Source organism: Taudactylus pleione, unplaced genomic scaffold (assembly GCF_031769625.1).
Source record: "Taudactylus pleione unplaced genomic scaffold, aTauple2 ptg000032l, whole genome shotgun sequence".
In the NCBI taxonomy this organism is placed as follows: Eukaryota; Metazoa; Chordata; class Amphibia; order Anura; family Myobatrachidae; genus Taudactylus; species Taudactylus pleione.
Window position 1 is genome coordinate 29,218,549 of NW_028284434.1, and position 19,929 is coordinate 29,238,477.

At 40.7% G+C, this 19,929-nt stretch overlaps 1 protein-coding gene across 1 annotated transcript in view; it reads left to right on the plus strand.

Moving 5' to 3' along the window:
- The first annotated feature begins 1,180 nt into the window (after positions 1–1,180).
- Positions 1,181–19,929, plus strand: part of FAM20C (FAM20C golgi associated secretory pathway kinase) — a 196,769-nt gene continuing 178,020 nt past the window's right edge. The window contains exons 1-2 of the mRNA XM_088451973.1: positions 1,181–2,621; positions 6,132–6,319. Of these exons, the coding sequence (XP_088308099.1) occupies positions 2,065–2,621; positions 6,132–6,319 (745 nt within the window). The 5' untranslated portion in view covers positions 1,181–2,064. The remainder of the gene's footprint in view (positions 2,622–6,131; positions 6,320–19,929) is intronic.

The window sequence follows — 19,929 nt, forward strand, 5'->3', positions numbered from 1 at the left end:
CATCTCCTGGCCTCTCCTATCTCTTCCCTGGCCCTTCCCCATGAAGCCATGGCCCTTTTTTGGGTGCATTATGTCCCTTTGAAAAATGAGGGGGCGCCAATGCTCTTTCTGGCAGAGGGCACCAAAAAGTCTAGTTACGGCTCTGAATGAACGCACCTCCATTCAAGATTGCATTATCATGTTTTCGAATGTTTCATGTTATTAAGAAACATTAGAGTTTGGCAAGCTGTGGTTATTCTGCTCTCGTGGCACTACAGCTCTGTACTAGCAGGCAGGTCATTCTGGGTCGTATAGTTCCCCAATAGCTAGTGAGACACTGGATGCTTCAGTCTTCGCTAGAAATGCCAACTGATCACAATAGTTCTCTGTTGTATAAATGAAGATTTTTTTTTTAAAGTACCCAGTATTTAACTGACCACCTGTCAATCAAGAAGGAATTGCAAAATACATAATTAAATGGTGCTGCAAAACCTCTTGGAAAGTGACAAAGGGCTCCCCCTGCCTTACAGATGTGTTATCATTCACCTAGTATTTTTACACCATATGGAGTGAAACGCTTGGCACTACTGGCAGGACGCTTGGCGCAGCTAAATCACAACGTTTGTGGCGCATCAAACATGGCTATTTGGCACAATTTGAGCATAGGTGTATGTGCGCACATCTGTATTACTGCTGACAATTATATAAAATAAATGCTATGATGCTTGGGGATTATTTCATCCAGGTGCTAGAAATAATAAGATAAGTTTGCATAAACCTCCTATATGGAAAGTCTCTGCTCTCTGCACATGGATCTGTCATGTGGGGATCAGACTGTAACTTGTAACATGTATCAGGCTGTCACATCACATGTAACATGGGACCGGATTGTAACATGTAACATGGGACCAGAGTGTACAGTATCATTGTTACAGAAATGATTAGCAGGATTCTCTTATTAGAACCTCTGAGAAACTGACGCCCTCTCCTTGTTCCAGATGGAGCTGCAGAGAGAGAGAGAGAATAAATGTATCACGAAATAAGAAGAGAAAAGAGATTTACTTCTGGTCTAGCCCTGTCCTCTTACTATCACAGTAACGTTTATTTAGCCAATCTCCTAACTGTGACGTGCAGAAGGCTGGCTCCACGGCTGTGCTCAAATGTAACACACCCACAGGAGGCTGGGGCTGCAGCACTGCAAGTTCAGCCAGTCTACAGCCTTCTACTGAAAGGGGATTTCACTCTGCACCTGCCAAAGACCTACCCCTCTCCCTCTCACCTCCATTCTCTCCTCCTTTCCTCTCCCTCCTACGTTACCTTCTAAAGTATCCAGGCTGACATGAACCTAGGAATTCAATGATTGCCAAGAAGCCAGCACAATCCCTGCTTTCTCCTAGGCTCCCTATGCTCTTTGTGCAATATCCAGCTTGTGTTGCAGAAATGTCCACAGGCAACCAATGTTGTTTGGATGCAGGATCAAACAGACCTGATTTGTGACAGCACACTGGGTCCCCAGCAGGAGCTGCTGCAAGACGATACCTGGATCATAGAACTTATCCTGAGCCAATGGTTTTGAGAATCCTGCAGAATTGGATAGCCCTGCTGCTGTATCCTGGGATCAGCTCACTGAGGATGGGGAGCAGAGCTGTGCGTTATCCAGCCCAGCATCCCGGATTGTCTTATTTATCTCATAAACCCATGCTTTCCCCCTGCTAAATCTCCCTACCTACATTCCACTGACTCCCTGCTATCCACATCCATAATTCATCCATTTAAATGTCCCTTTGGCAATAAGGCTGCAAGGAAACTGTAGACTTCTTTTTATGTTCTCTTTATTAATGTATGCTCTTATTTATAAATATAATATTAAAAACACAGTAGTAGCTTAGCAGGGATAACTTTATGTCCGCTTTATTGTTTTATGCTTTTATTTATAAATGTAATAATACACTTAGTAGTTTAACAGGGATTACTTTGCAATCTTGAAATTATTTTGTATATGTCACTCAGCTCTTTCTGTGAAAGAGCTTTTTTTTAGTGCAGAGAAAATCAAAAAAAGGTGCAAGTCTTATAAACCTTGCCAAAATGAAGATGATTTTAGTTCGCAAGTTCAGGGTGTTGATACTGATGGTGTTTTTAATTGCTTGCACAATGCATATAATGATAGATTTACTACCAAAGCTGGAAAAGAGAGCTACAAGGAGTGATGGAGAGGTAGGGTGCTCCTGTACTCACAACCTGAATGATGACACTCAGGGCTGGGTGAAACAGAGACCCAAGAATACAGCTGAATCAGGATGGCCTAACAAACACACATTGAGGATTCTCCAGGATTTCAGCAGTGACCCCAGCTCCAATCTCACTTCTCATTCATTAGAGAAAATCACTGGAATTATGGACAAAAACGAGTCTTTTAAAAAACTGGAGCATCGACAAATTGTCAAAGACTTGAACAATAAGCAGCTGATCCAAGATGGGAGCATAAACAAGCCAAAGTCTGGGGTTGGTTACTCTAGGTTGGCTGCCCTGTTTCAGCATCCTTTATTCAAAGGTGCTATTCCTGAGCTCACTGAAGATGATGTGTTATTTAATGTGAACAGTGACATCAGATTTAACCCCAAAGCTGCTGAAAATCAGGAATGGTAAGTGTGTGAACACTGATTTCTCATCCTTATTAAAAGTAGGCATAAGTTATTCACTGGAGGCATATTATGTAGTTAACCCTTATATGTTCATATTGTGTTAATAATTATGTTAAAATATGTACTGAATATTATATGCTATCTTGGCATAGAATGCAATGTTGTGATTTCATTATAGCTATAAAGTCTCTAGCATCTTGATCATGTCTTTATATTTTGAGAGGAGGAACAAACTAAAGGGTATATATAATAAGTGGTTGGTTTTCAAAACTCCTGATTTCTATCAGTTTTGCCTGCCATATTTAAAAGGGCAATAATAGTACTGTAAATGTAAAATCAAGCTTGATTTGTATTAAATAGTACTGCTCTTTTAAATCTAGCAGGCAAAATCTAAAAGAAAAAAAGAAATAGGGGGTTTTGAAAATATACTGCTTAGTAAATATATACCCCTAAAACAGAAAAATAAAAATATTCTATTATATACATATTAATGTTTGCTGGACGTAAGATATTTTAATATATTGCATGAGAACAGTGGTGAAATTACATGTGTATGGTTGCCTTATGGGATTTTGTTTATCTCGTCATTCAGAAAAGGTAAGTAGGTCAATCTCTCGGGGTCAGTGCTAGCATCGGGGAGAGCCAGGAGTAATTTAGGATAACATAATGCTTCAGCTAACCAGATTTTGTGCAAATGTGAAGAATTGTGTAAGAGGCAATTCAACTTTGACCTTTTGATTCTTATTGCAAAATACAGATACATAAGCTTGCTGCCAGACAGATAATATCCCCAGTTTCTGTCACAGTATTTTAATTTTTAACCAAAGCACATCATTTTCTTGTGTTTGTTTTTTTTTTTTTTAAACCTTTAACGTCATTGTCACAGCCCTTTGGCAAAATAAGAGTTAAAGTGACCCTTGAAGCTGCCGAAAATAAATGTCAATTTTGGAAACAAAGCGAGCAATAATAAAATCATCAATATAGCTGACTGTAGAACAATAGCACCCTCTTTCAAGCAAAGTGACATTGTATTGTCTTATACAGCTGTTTTATCCTTTTCTATGGCAGAACGAGATAATTGGAGTATCCAAGACTTAATTAAAGTCACAATCAGATCCAGTATATACAATCAGCTATTTTATGCCATATTGCCCTGGAAATGTAATTAGTCAGGTGCTCTTTATTTTCTCAATGTACCATTATCTTATCTAATAAGAGATGTTGTGTTTGCAGTATGTTACATACAGATATTATTTGACATGTGCAGATATTACACCACCTGCTCATTTAGTCACTTTTTTGTAACTAATAATGGCTTTTAGGTTATAAATGGTCAGTAATTGAAAATTAAATTTGAGCTGTAAGCTCGTAATCACTTTTACCTGCTGTGCCCTGAAGGTTAATTTACTTACTATCTGTACCAGGTTTCAGGTCTATGTAGTAGCAATGGAAGAATATTTGCAATCTTGTCTAATGCAAGGCTTCATGTAGCAATCCACAGGCCCCTGTACCAGTGATAATGATTAAATCTATAGATAAAGTACCTGGTGGTCTGTTCATTATTCATTATCTTTTTTATTACACTAACTGTGAGGTTCATTAAATCAATGGGTTTTGAAAGTATACATGTTCTAAAAATAACACACAAAGACTGGTAAGTTGCATGAAACCACCAAGTAATGTCAACATTTGATGTTATACCTATAGATCTAACCAGATCAGCGGTATAAATCCGGACACGTGTCTTACATGCTGCATGGCTGCCCTGTAGTCAGTTCACATACAGGCTGCGTTGTAAAAGGGATGCAACATGCGTGATCTAATTGCAGTACAGTATGTGTGTATCATGTGTCATATTCATCTGATTTTACAGGGCAGTTATTGAACCCTTACATTCTAATTAATATGGGCATTGCCCAATCTGTAACCTGTATAACTAATATGGTTTATCTTATGACCAATAGAGAAAAGTGAGTTCACTGCCCTGGGTCATGATGGAAGGATGGGAAGTATCTTAGTATTACACTAGCAGTTTGTAGCATCTAGAAACTCATAGTTTGAAGAAAATCTCTTAATGTTGAATAATATTGCTCTAGTAGTAAGTACTGTCTGATACAGTAGATTTAACTTTACTTGGAAGCCAGAAATAGTCCCCCCAACATTGTATTTATTTTAACCACTTATTTTCTGGATTTCTGCATTTCACAAGGAAATTCGGAGTTTACACAAAACATTTTTTGACAACTCCATCCTGTTCACCTGTCTTACCTGTGCCGTGGGAACTCGGGAGTCTGATAAGTTGATGATAGGGAATGTGGAGGGTAAAGATTGTGGTCTAGGCTGGGGTCAGGTCATGTAGTCATATTGTACAGAAGTACATAGTAGGGGCATGTTGGTATACCCTTGTTGTTGTTACATCATGTACGAAGAAAAAATGTAATGGATCCTACTTACAGAACAATTCTAAAAGTGGAAGAGCGAAGTTTGTTGCCTAATCTTGCCCCCAAGATTGTCTGTCTTTGAACTGCATATTATAAAGCAGTGTTTCCCAACCTCAGTCCTCAAGGCACACTAACAGTCCAAGATTTAGTGACATCCATGTTTGAGCACAGATGGTTAAATCAAAATAACTGCTACTAGTTAAGTAATCTGTGCTCAAGTATGGCTATCCTTAAAATCTGGACTGTTAGGGGTATATTTACTAAAGTGAGAGTTTTTAAAAGTGGATATGTTACCCATAGCAACCAAACAAATTATACTTAACATTTATCTAGCACTTTCTACAAGATAATAGCTAGGATCTGATTGGTTGCTATGGGCAACATCTCCAGTTCTAAAAACTCTCACTTATAACCCTTAGTGTGCCTTGAAGACTGTGGTTGGGAACCCCTGTTATAAAGCATTATACCCCCATTTTTTCAGCCACTTCTGTCTCTTGGTATGCTGGTGATAAAAAAGAGGGTGCGTTTTAGTTAACACCACATCATTTATACAATACATGGTATATTACAATAAAAACTAGGAAATTGTACAGTGTAAAGAGAACAGAAAATCACTATTTTCCCAAAAAAATGTATAAAAAATATTTTTTAAAGACAGAAAAGGAATGTTTTTTCATTTTGCAAGCTTACAGTGTTAGTTGTTATATCACAGACATCTTCAAGAAAGTTTTCCCATTGACTTTGAAAGATTACCTTCATAGAGCAGTTTACAATCCAAGTAACTGTTTGCATAATTTAGGGACATCTTTTACAGACAGCGTTATTATCAGCAGGCATGTGTGCTACTTACAGTAGTTTACCGTCTGTAACCTAGTATCTCCAAGATTTGCATTTGTTTGTTTAAGGAAAATATGTCTGTTATTCCTTTGAATAGTCAGTTGCAACACATTGCACAGTGAGTGTCGCTGTTCTTTTGTCATCAGTACTAAATCATATCCATAGACTGCAGAGACTGCAAGCACTATGCCCCTGCATGAGTTCATACTAAGGATATCACCTCTCTCTATAGGCAAAATGTAGCAAATGAAGGTAACGAGGAGGAAGACTTCCTGCCTACTGGAGAAGCTCATGCAGACTCCTATCCAAACTGGTTAAAGTTTCACATTGGAATCAATCGGTATGAGTTATATTCCAGGCACAATCCAGCTATAGGATCTTTACTGCAAGACCTGAGCAGCCAGAAAATCACCAGTGTTGGTAAGTGGTTTGTGTTGTCGCTTATGTGACCGTCACTGTGGTGGCTGGACAATACACACACACACACTATAATGGGTGCAAAGGGTGCCATTGCTACAGGGTCCATAGGTTTCGGGGGCCCTGGACAGAATTCATATAGTTGTCTACCAAGTTCCTGAAATTGTCTGCTAAGAAATTGGGACCAGCCTATTGCCCAGGCCTGAAAAGGGGGACTCATCAGTGACTCATCAGTGACGATCTATGTCTCTCCCTCTCAGTAAAGTTGATCCATCTCCCAAACTCCTGTCTCATGCTCAGACACAGCTGAGCTAATCAGTAAAGCCAGCACTGTCGGAGAGTAGTCTTCTTCTTGTTTGCAGTTTCTGTAAAGCTGGGAGCTCTGAGATGTTAGGACTGCCCTAGAAAGGGGAATCGGTATGTAATGCCGGCTGTCGGAATGGCTCCTGTCACAATACGAACAGTGGCATCCCGATAGTTGGTATTCTGATAGAGGTCAGATAAGTATACACACCCTCCCCCTTCTCCCCCTAACCCACCCATCTTGTAGCCTAACCCTAGCCCTCTCACCAGGCACCCTAACCCTCCCTGTTAGTGCCTTAACCTAACCCCCACCCTAATTGCCTAAACCTAACCCTCACCCATTAGTGCCTAACCCTAACCCCCCCCAATGGTGCCTAACGCTAACCCTCCCCCCTAGGGGTGCCTAACCGTAACCTCCGCCCCAAAACCTAACGCTAACCCCACTATGTAGCCTAAACTTAACCCCCCCCCCCCACGGCTAACACTAAGGACGCCCCGGACTTACCTTGTTCGGGCAGCCGTCCTTATGTGTTCCGGATTAAGATAGGCATTGGTATTTCAATGCCTATCTTAAGTCCCTTGTTGGGCTTCAGCCATTGGGATAAAAAATAGAATGTCCTGCAATAGAAAGTATCCCCTTTAGGTAGGAGCTGGCTGCTCCCTGACCCCTGTGTGGCATAATGTGAGCTGGAGTCATTGTGGGGTATAAGGTGTACTGGCAGCATTACATTGTGACATATTATAAACTGGTGGCACTGAGTGGTATAATGTGAACAAGGGCAATACTATGGGGCATAAAATTAAATAGGGCACAGTTTCTGTATGGTGCATAAAATGAACTAGGGCAAGATAATGGGCAAAAAAAGGATAACCACTGTGGAGAGAGGTATCTCTCTCTAGAAGTGTAGGGGAGGAGCCCTTTCAAAATGTTGCTTTGGGGCCCCTAAAGTTCTGGCTACGCCCCTGCACACACACGTACAGGCACACACATATACAAATAAACACGCATATAATATGATGATACAGTCATGCTCCTTCTTTATAAGTCATTGATTAAGAGGTTACTCAGTTGAATCACTCAGTAGTGTTAAGAAGTGGGACATGTAGCTTTATATTGGCCAACATTTCCTCCTACACAAAACTTTTAGTAAATACAGTGATGGACCGATTTATGGTAATTCTAGGACACTGTGGGGTAAATTTACTAAAGTGAGAGTTTTTAGAGGTGAGTTTTAGAAGAGATGTTGCCCATAGCAACCAATCAGATTCTACTTAACATTTAACTAGCACCTTCTAGAAGATAATAGCTAGAATCTGATTGGTTGCTATGGGCAACATCTCTTCTAAAACTCACTTCTAAACACTCTCACTTTAGTAAATTTACCCCTGTGTCTGTCATAATAATATTTGACAAATGTGATCATGTGCTTAATTTGAAGAATTACTGACAACTAGTAAGACAGAAATGTTTTAATAATTTATAACTTAAGTATTGGTTGCAACAGTATCATTCGTCATTGAAACTGACTAACACACATTATTCGTCCAAAATTGGTTGACAAGCCATAGATTATCTTGATTTATGGGACATCTTCTAAGAGTGTCTCTTCATTCCTGCAAAGCTCAGGATGTTTATAAAAGTGGATACATCTTATTCCCTCTTGTTTAAATATTATCCAGTACAACACATGAGATGACATGATAAATATCTGACTTACAGTACACTGCGAGACATTTTCATGAAATTGTTACTAGACTACTGTAGAAAGACAGATGCGTACGGAGACAAAATGTACAAAACATAATTCTTTCAATGCCTTTCTAAGCTTGTGCCCAGTCACACCACAACTGTTTCCAAACTTAGAAATGTTAATTTATGCTAATACAGACATTTAAAAGTATGCAATTCTGAGCAATGATTCTCAAGACAATTTGTTACTTTGTCCTGATTTAATATAAGTATTTCATGGTTAAAGTATATACATCTGAGATAATGTCAACATTATTCCATGGACCACTCAAACCAAATTACAATATATGCATGTATTATTCAGCTGTACAACATACTGTAGGTTCAAGTGCTGAGTGCTATCTACTTAAGCCAAAATCAAATATAATAGCACCTAACACATTAAAATTCTGCCTTCCGCAAGTTTTACTGAAGGTAATTTTAACACTGCTCCCGAAGGGATTTTTCCCTGAGTAAGATCTTCTTAGTAATAATGACAGTGCTATTGAGAAGTTCTGTGCTGCAGGTAGTAAATAGAGCATACTAGCAGGTGTATAGTATGTTACAGAATAAAATAAATCAGTGTACAACTATATCCTTTGCACGTAAATTTATGAGGCACAAATATATAGAAACTTAACGTACTATTATAACTACAACTACTATAACTATCAACAGTGTAACGACAAACACAGCACTACAACGCCCAGCATGTCATGTGTAGTGAATTTGATAATAGTGTACTTTTTTTTATTTTTAATATACTCTTTCAATAAATATTAATTTATAAACCTTGGTGATTTATCAACTATAGTAAGAATTGAACCTAACATAGACATAAATTAGTATTGTTGTGCAGTTGGTCAGTACTGAAAATTCTGAACATCTCCTGCAACACAGATTTCCAGGGACAAATCTTTATCATCTGGAACTGTGCCTGGAAATTAGGGACAGTTGGCAAGTATGCAATACTCTGCTTTCATTCACATTGCTCTGCATCACTAGTGTGACACTGTAATTTAAGATTCTGCTTCATTAAATTGATACAATTACTGTTCCTGGAATGGGTACTTTAAACTGTACTTGTCATCAATGCACATTGGAGGCAGACATTCTGTGGGCGAAACCAGTATTTATGAGAATACAGCTTGTCAATTCACTTTGAATAAGGTCCTCATGCTTTGTGTATGTCACTTGTGCACTGGCGTCACAAGGGGGGTGCAGGCTACACCCGGATGTCACCAGCCGAGGGGTGACACCAAATTGCTGGTTCTCCCTCATGGACAGGAGCCGGGTTCTGCATTATGTGCAGCACTCATCTCCTAGCACAGTGACGGAGTTCCCTGGGGGCAGCCTGCACCTTCTGCACCCCCGGTGTGACAAAAAATGGGGAATCGGGCTGCAAGGCCACACCCCACCCGTGAGGCCACGCTCCCACCCCCGAGGCTACGCCAACATATTTGCCAGTGCGCGCAGTACAAGCTCCCCGCCGCTACCTGCACTGGGTGCAAAGAGAGGTAGGGACGCCACTGCACTTGTGCTTATTGCATTGTTAGGTTGTATTTTGTAATGCATATCACATTTGCCTACTTGGGTGGAAAGTCCAATATTCTGTAGACTTCTAAATTTTTGGAACTTCTGCTGGACTGTCTGGTGTGTAAGCTCCTCTTCTGGATGCCGCTGTTCTTTCTGGTGAAGGGATTGTGCCATGATCATGTGATTCGCATCATTTGGCCCAGCATCGCATGGTCACTGGGCAGTGGGAGGCCCCATGTAGGCAAGTATCATAAATATTGGTCCTGTCCTAAAATGAGTGCCTCCACTGTGTGCCAAATATGAACACATTAATAGTTATTCAATAACATGGTGGAAATAATACAGACATGGCCATGCTGTGACCCAAAGCAAGTAAGCAACCAATCAAATGTTTGCTTACATTAGTCTTACTTATACAGAGATGACATTTAGGGGTCTATTTACTAAGCAGTGTTAGGAGACAGAGTGAAAAGTGATAAGAAAGTGATAAGGTGCCAGCCAATCAGCTCCCAACTGTCATTTTTAAAACACAGCTTGTGAGATGACAGTTGGGAGCTGATTGGCTGGCACCTTATCACTTTCTAATCACTTTTCACTCTGTCTCCTAACACTGCTTAGTAAATACACCCCATAGTATCTGACTGGTATCTATTGTTTATATCATGCAGTTAAATTATTAAATAAGATTTAAATGCTGAGAAAGGAAACTCAGCAGGTGTTTTAATTTGAGGATGTAGTCATGTGTAGCCGCTGGTCACAATCCCGACAGCGGAATGCCGGATAGGGATTTATGATAGGTGTCAAAATACCGTTGCCTATCATAATCCCGAAGCGGAACGCCGAGGACGACATCCTGAATGAAGGTAAGTCTGGGGCACCCTTAGCGTTAGCCACATGGGGGGAGGTTTGGATTAGGGAGTCTAGCGGGGTTAGGGTTAGGTTTGGGGGGAGGGAGGTTAGGGTTAGGCATCCCCCTGGGAGGGTTAGGTTTAGAGAGCAGTAAGGGGGGTTAGGGTTAGGCACCCTCGTGGGTAGGTTAGGGTTGGGCACTAGGGTGGGAGGTTAGGGTTAGGCACCACTAAGGGAGGGTTAGGGGGGGGGGACAGGAGAGGTTAGGGTACTTACCTGCCTCTGTCAGGATCTTGATCCTGTCGGGCATCCGCTGTCGGGATAAACAGCTGTCGGCATTTAAATCCCATTTCATAATTTGCACACATTCTGCAATTGTCATTTCTCAAACAGAAATATGTATGGCTAACTTGCAATGCCCATACAAGTCATAGCAATCTTTCTGGAATGCATTCTGTAATTTTATACTTAAATTCACCCTTTGCACCTATCGCACCTGAGTACTGTCTGTATTTGTTTCCCTTGCCTGTGTATTTTGCCATTTATTGACACGGATGGTTTTAAAGGGAGACAGCAATCTTGGGAGCTGACGTCTATCTTGGATCTGTCTACCCCTGACTGTTAATGATGCTGATTGAATAAACCACACATTTAGCTGTGATGTTACCCAGCGGGCATACATTCCAATTTGTATAAATTCACCTTGCAACACTGCTAGTCTGAGCCCAGTGTGAAAACAGACAGAGATATGTTTAAATAGAATATTGCACATGGCTGAGATTTCACTACCGGAAGATAAAATTAGATGAAGTAGCTGAGTTTATTTAGTCTTTGTGCTGCCGTTCACACATGTAAATAATAACCCCAAATGTATAATGTATTTTCCTTATACCTTTGTAAGGTATCATTAAGGCCTCACGCCCACTAGTATGTGTTTTGCATTAAAAAACAAAAGTACAAATACCAGACAATCAGCTTGTTATACGCAATGTGGTAACTTATTGCTTATATTAGTTTGCGGTCAGAGGTAATTGCAGGTCACCTACGTGTCCCAAATGCGTTCGCTTGTGGCAAATTCAAGTGAGTGTGTCAGCATTCAGAGAAAGACGAAGAGTAACTGCAAATGATGATGGGTTCAATGGAAACAGTTGTTTCCGGCTTCAGACCTGGTTACATGTTGTAATAATACTAAAAATGATATTTCAACACGAACAAAATTCTTAGTGATAAGTCACTCCCTAACCCACATGACGATTTGTGGTTTTACAAATTTTTTTTGTAATTCTTTTACCCTTTTGGTTTTATATTTTTTACTACATAATTTGATATTTGTCACTCTCCAGTTCCTTTTTATTTTTTAAGCCTTAGTTTAATAACATGGTAAGGGAATGTGGATGTGTGAACTATATTGCGCTGCAAGAAGGACAAATTTAAAACGTGCAGACAGTTTTCAAGTTGGGAGAGGGGGCACGTTCTAAGTGGGAAAATAAAGTAGCCCAGCATTTGTGTGCTGCATGCAGAAGCAGCCAATGTTTTTCCTGCATGCAATTAGAACATTGCATGTGCATCACTTCCATAGCTACATGGTTTCTCCAGTGCAACTTGCACCTCTTAGCTGGATTAGCTCCTTACCTTAAATGAGGCACTATGTACTAAACCTCGGTGAGAGATAAACAGAGATAAAGTACCAACCAATCAGCTCCTAACTGTCATTTGTCAAACAGCCTGTAAAGTGACAGTTAGGAGCTGATTGGTTGGTACTTTATACCCGTCCACTTTATCTTTCTCCAAGGCTTAGTACATAGACCCCTTAATATTGAAAACTGGGTTTACTGGTCTTTCAAAGTACCAGTTTGTACCACATGCATTTGAACTTCCCTCTTGGTAATGAAAATCTCTTATCACTATTATCAAGATTTGTAACTGCTGATGGAAATCAATGACAGTCGCATGAACATCCTTATCGAGTCACTACACAGCTCCCTCTATCTCAATTTGTGGTTTTCTCTGCAATATCAAAGCTGGAAATCTGCTCAACAACATGTTAATATCACGCAGCTGCTTACAGAGGGAATGTATTTCTCCAAAGAGTGTTTCCAGGATGAGTCACTGTACTCTGCACAGATTTGTAAGGGAAAACCAACACCCCTCTGCACATTGTATCTAACAGGCTGAAATCTAGGCCAATCACGTGGCTGGTTTCCCTGTCCAATTAATCAAATTCTCATGTACAATACACAAAAGCTTTGTACTGGCCTATAGCTATGACCCTATGGTTGTTATCTTACAGTGCTCCCATCAATAGTATATTGTAAATCATGCTTACCATTTTTGCTGCAGTTCCCCCTGAAAGGGGATGTCCAGGTGGTAAGTGCAAGGATGAATGGTGCAGCAATTTCCATCATCCTCACCTCTGTGAAATTCTGAACATTATGGCATTGTGCCCCAGGGGGTGGTGCCAAGATTATGTGACTCACCTTATATTGCATCATCAAGACCCTGGATCCCACCCCCCTCCCACTTCCCAAAATTTATGAGTCTCCCACACATTCTGGGGAAGTAAGCATTGCCATTGCCTTGGAGATGGTATACGCTGTAATATGCACAGAAGATGGAGAAGATAGAATGTACATGAGGCCATTTCAGTTTTTTTTGTTGTCTTGAAACTATACTAAATCATCCTGTGTAAGGTCTACGGGAATATAATAGAGTTTAATAAGCAAGTGTTTTTAACAGTTTTGGACTCTTCCCTTTAGTTATGACTTGAGTATCGCTTACGATACATAATTTAGTGATAATGTTGCACTGGTTTGTTCATTTCTCTGTATGTAACGTGGGTTTGTCCAGAATGCAAATGGTGCACAACAGAATCCATTTCATTCATTAGCCCCTTCTCATTCCAGAAGCAAAAAGCTTCATTTTCAAAAGTTCAAGGGCTCTTCTCAGTCCTCCTGGGTTGTGGGAACTGGGGTAATAAGCAATACTGGGACCCATTCAGTGGTCAAAGTATCATGGTAAAGCTGGGTACACACATAAAGATTTTCTGTCCAACCATCCAACTAGTTGATTGGTTGGAATGAAAATCTGGTAAGGTATGAAAGTAAATGACAATCAGCAATTTGCTCCCAAACGCCGGAAAATGGACAAAAACTGTTGTTTGAACAAATTGTTTAGATCAAACATTTAACAAACTTGTCTAACAACCATTTTCTTCTGTTTTCTGGCATTTAGGAGCAAATTGCTGATCATTTACTCCCATATGTTACCATTCCAACCAATCAACTAGTTGGGTGGTTGGACAGAAAATCTTTACGTGTGTATGCACCTTAAGAGTCTCATAAGATCCCTGCCCAACACACCAAACTAGTACAAATACAACATACACATTTGTAAAAAAAATATTAATAGAATAAACCCCTCCCCAAAAACCTTTTCAGCTATTTGTAATCCATCTAATTGTAATCCAATGGGAGCTTCCCAATTTTTGATACATGTAAAATCTTGTAATAATCCAATGTAATGTTTCTCATTTGTTTTAACCCGCAGGAAAGCTTCTAATTGTAATCCAAGGCAAATTCCTCTTATTGTAATCAATAGAAAACAAAAATACGAAACAAAAATAAACTTAGATCACACATCATCAGAGAATAAACTAATCTCTACTGAAGAAGGAAAAATTATTTATAAAGTTGTGCAGCTACATCCATGTCAATGGGCCATTCATTTCAGTAGTCAATTCATTTTAATGGATTTTTCAATTTGGAAAAAAATGCTTCAGATAAATAATAATGCATTTTTTATCTCTGCTGATTTTCAGCAGTTGCCATCCTGAGATCCTTTTTAAATACATTTCCCCTTGCTTTGCATGTGGATGTCTTCACCAGAAAGACCCAGCAATAGCCGTCACCAGTAACACCCAATGCTAACTATCACTGGCCAGGGGCCAGAGGGAAACCAAAATGGTTCTCTTCCTTTAGTAAATAGAATTATCTATGGCTAATTGTCAGTCTGGACCTATGCAATAAGTGCTACATCCCCATGTGATAAGTCCCAGGGGTTGGACCTAGCTCAGATTTTTTCTTGCAGCCTCATCGCGCGGAGAAACTCATGGATTCCAGCACTTAACTCATAATCTATGGGTAGTTTGTGTGCATTATCCGTGGGTTTAACGTGCGGGGAAAACGCAGAGTGATTGAAAGCTCCAGGCATTAAACATGGAGCAATATGTGCACCAGCCCAGGTTCCTGCATTTCTGTCTACATATTAGAATGGGCACTATTACCTGTAAGTCCTGGATCAATTTAACGTAATGTGTTAGTATTAGGGATGTTAGGGACCCATCTTATGGGGTTCACCTTGACGTGGTGGATGGGCAAACATTTTTGGCCAAACATGTACTAAGAACCTCACTAATGCTCCATGTTAATTATTAGGATTATTTTGTCTATCATTGTTCTTAATACCTAGAGTGTGCGCCTGCATTCTATGTCCCCTGCAGTGTACTACAAGTCTCAGCATGGCAGCACCTCCTATTATGTTTAAAATTAGGGTTTGCAGTCCAAGCCCCCCCCCCATTACTGCAATATGTGCAGTGTAAACCCTGCGGGTAATTGAACATGCCCCTAAAGCTGGGTACACACTAGACGATTTTTTTAAAAACGATTTGTCGTTTTCCAACGGATCGGAACAACAAATGGTTCAAATCATCCAGTGTGTACTGTACACACTATGAACGCTTCCGCAGGGTCGTCCGTCACACCCTCAAATCTGCCATACAAGCTGCTCAATCAGGGGATCTGACTGACAACTCCATGCTCTTGGATGCGGTGGGGGAAAACATATCGTGCGATCATTCACTAGATCATGTGGTGTGTACAGACCACACGATATGTTATTTGTCGCGTCTGTCGTCGGCCAGGTACACAAGTTGTCTAGTGTGTACCCAGATTTAGTGTGTTTTTAATTCTAATACTGTGTCACTGTCACTATGTAACTATATGGTGAGAAGGTGGCAGAAATGATTGTTTCCAATGTTACTGCATAATATACATCAAACAACCTAAATTCAATAAGTTCAGCCTGTTTCATCGTCAGACTCTGTACCCTGCTCATGTCAGCAGATCTGCTATTTATAAATATAAGCACATGTTTCATAGGAGTTGTGTCTATTTCAGTACATTTCTGTTTTGTGGTTCAGTCAATGACTTAGTGTTTTTAAGTCAGCCAGTGACAGAGGAAAAATATTGCAACACACACTTACTGTATATATAGCTTGGAAGCAGGAATCACAACACAGGGAACATATACTACGGCCACAAATGTTTCAATAAATAAACAACCCTTTGTACAGGTAAATCCTGACCAGTTAAGCTAATTGTTCTTTCAAAAAAGAAAAGCACTTTGATACATTTATTTTGTGTGTCATACAAAATATTGTCATGTAGACAATATTACAGATGTATGATATAGGGCTCTGATTCAGAGACGGACGCAGGAGGCATCTCAGGAGAAAAGACGCATCGCAGCTCCGAGTGCTGTGTCCGAGGATAAAGCAACGGATCACTGTGCGATGGTTGCTGCATCAGCCATCTGAGAAAGTGAAAGGCTGCTCGAAAAAAATAGCCGAGGCCAGGAAATCTGCGTCCTCCGACGCAGACCCTGCCCTAGGCACTCCCTGAAAACGGAGGCAATGCATCCACATTTCCGGGAACCAGGGCGGCTCCACCCCCTCCCCGCCCCACAAACGGCCTCAGGCTTTAAATCAGGCTGCGGCTTTGGGGAACGACGAGAGATCCTGGAGTAGTAATTAATATGGGAGATGTACGCTTAGCATCAGGTTTGCATACATCTCTGAATGATGTCCTAAGAAGGCAATTCAATTAGAGGCTTGGACGCTGTGCTGCTCTCTGGGATGGCACATTGCACCAAGCAACATTGCTAGTTTTCCCTTGCACCCCATAGAGTTGTTAAGGAAAACTTGTGATGTTCAGCTTACTGAAATGGGCGAATGTCTATTCTAATTGAATTGGCCTCTAATAGTGATGTCATTTGGAAGGGGTATGAGAGGGGCTGGAGGGTATGTTATGGTTACACATTACCTCAGAGATGCCCACTTATTTTTCAATATTAATAACTACTTAAATATGTATCTGACACATACACACAGTAGGCAGCCTTTTTGTGGGCTGAACAAATTTTTAGGAAAGTAATTAGTGTTATCGCTGGTTCATAACTCCAAACTTTTAGTTGGATAACCCTGACAAATATAAATGGTATACTGTATAGAGCAGCAGGGAATAGGACATACTATACCTCCCAACCTTCCCACCACAGGGCAAAGCTGTCTGTGGGTGGGACAGTGGGAGAGTGCCATCAAATCAGGACTGTCCAGCCTGATTTAAGACTGTGCTCTGTGAATCAGGACAACTGGGAAGTATTAGTGAATTGCAACCTAATTATTAAGTCCACATAATGACTGTTTAGGTGACAGTTTAATAAATATTGCTATTTGTCTGCACTGTTTTCTGAGCTTAGTCAAAGGACATATGAAATTATGTTTTGCATACAAATGCATGGGCCCGTAAAGGAGCAACACAATTGGGCACTTGTATCTGGGCTTGCCAATTGCACCATATACCACCTACATTTCAGACTATGGGTGGGATGTACTAAGCATCGCATCTGTGATGAGGTACATCCCGCCTCTCATCGGGTACATACTGCAGTTGATTACCGCTGTATGTCCTTAGAATATCGCAAAGGACCGCTCTCCCGATAAGAGCTGTCCTTTGCAATGCCCCCGTCAAGAGTCACTTCTGGGTTTAACACCCAGATGTCCCTCTGGCATCCTTCTGTGCATCCCGGAAAGAAGCCCATGGGTAACGCCACCTGAAAATGGCGTTACCCCCCGGGACGAAGCACCGTATTGCGATATATATGGAAACTGCTGTAAAACCCCCGAAAACAGCATTTTCGGGGGTTTTACCGCATTTTACCCTTTAGCAAATCACTTCCTGTGATAGGATTTAACTATTAGAGTGCACGTCTGTATTTTATGCTAATTACACAAGCGACGCAGCTTGCCACTTACATAAGTTAGCCCCACTCCTTCTGAATATACAGTATAAAACTTCATGCGGCAGCTATTAGACAGAATGTAATGGTAGAATCAACCTCTGCACCAGCTACAAAGCTGACTCTGGAATCCTCCTCTAGAAATCCTGCACTTGAGTGGACACACCTGTTCTTAAATTGTGCTGGATATGAAAATGGGTATATTAAAGCAAAAGCTGTATTTAAATGTTTAGAGAGCTGGATGAGACCTGTCTATGTAATGAGCAATGAGTTTACGGGAGCAGACTGATTTGGCAGCAGGAGACGACGGATAACATCCAACCAGCAGCTTCTTCATTGAGTAAACATTGTTACCCTGTTAAAAGCCAAAGAAAGTGGGTTTTCAAACTTGTTGTAAAACTTAGTGAAATATGGTATCATTGATTTGTTTATGGAGAGAGGAGGCAATAAACCTGCCCAGAACTAGCAGATTGATTACCATTGTGGTGATGAATGAACAAGAGGGGCCTTTCAATACAAGGAACAAAAGCGGTTTGAATTCTGTAATGTTTCTTGCTGTTGGAATAAAGAGTAATCTTGTCTCAGAAAATCACAACACGATTGATATTTATATATATTTGTTTCTTTTTTTTTTTTGTACTGTGGTCTTGTGATCCTTGTGACTGTATTCTGGGAGAGTTTAAATACAAATATGTGACAGCCTGAGGCTCCACAAAAGGAAAACATTAAAACGTGGTTTTGTCTATCTCGTACAGACCCATAGTCAGCATTATTGTAACAGAGTGCACAGATTTACATTCAATTTCAGAGCACACAATTCAGAATAGGCAGGAGCATAGGACATTCAGGTGGCTGGAGGTCTGTAACTTAGTGTGTGGGTTTGGTGTGGGTATTTGCTTTTTTTCATAGTTGATTATAGCTGTCATTTAAAGTGTACCTGTTACCTATACTCAGAGCCGTAACTAGACTTTTTGGTGCCCTGTGCCAGAAAGAGCATTGGTGCCCCCTAATTTTTCAAAGGGACATAATGCACCCAAAAAAGGGCCATGGCTTCATGGAGAAGGGCCAGGGAAGAGATAGGAGAGGCCAGGAGATGCTGGGGATGAAATAAGAGGAAGCTACAAGCAAGAATGATAATAAACAGAAATTTGACAGGCCCAAACAGCGCCCCCTGACCTGTAGTGCCCTGTGCGATGGCACCGGCCGCACTACCCTAGCTACGGCTCTGCCTATACTCAGCGAATGAGCTAGGAGGAGATGTATCTGATCACTTGCCCTCTTTAGAAGGTTTGATTAATCTCCGCGTAGATTATTAATGTTGCTGAGGCATGAGGCACACAAGGGAGGCATATTTATTAATATTTGCAATGTGCCCCCAAAAATAAAGATTGGTTATCAATACAGTTTGCGGCAATAAGGAATCTTTTTTCACCTAATTTTACCATTAGTGAGTGATATGATAGGGACAGGGGCCCTGACAGGATGTGACTGGAGGTGCTTGGGGAGGTGTCCAGATGGAGGAGATAGGGACAGTCAGGGGATGCCGGAATAAAATAAGTATGAAGTAAGTAACGTGATCGCATATGCATTTCCAGTGCTTGGTAAATCCCACTATCCCATAGAAGCCTGCTTATGCGTTTGGAAATGGAGGGGCGGTAATAGATATCAGTAATACATGCTGCAGTCCCTTCTTCTTTAAACATGGGGAACCCTAATATTTGCATGTAAATCCATAAATGGGTGTTTTATGATATCCTGCAAACATTCTGTAGTAAATATGCCCCTTAGTGAGTTGTGAGCACCCACAAATTGTAATTTGCTTAGCAGGGCCGCAGCTAGATTTTTTGGTGCCCTGGGCCAGAAAGAGCATTAGTGCCCCCCCCCCCCCCCCCCTTATTTTTCAAATAGGGACATATGATGCGCATCTGAAAATCTGAAAAAGGGATGTGGCATCATGGGGAAGGGGCATGACAAATCTGATTTGTCCCATACAATGCTGAAGGGGTACCGATCCTTTTGTACCACTGTTATCCAGATGCCACTGCCAAATACAGTGTGAATCCAATGGCTGCAGTGATGATACATAATAATTATGCAGAGGTGATGGGTTTGAGTCCTGGGT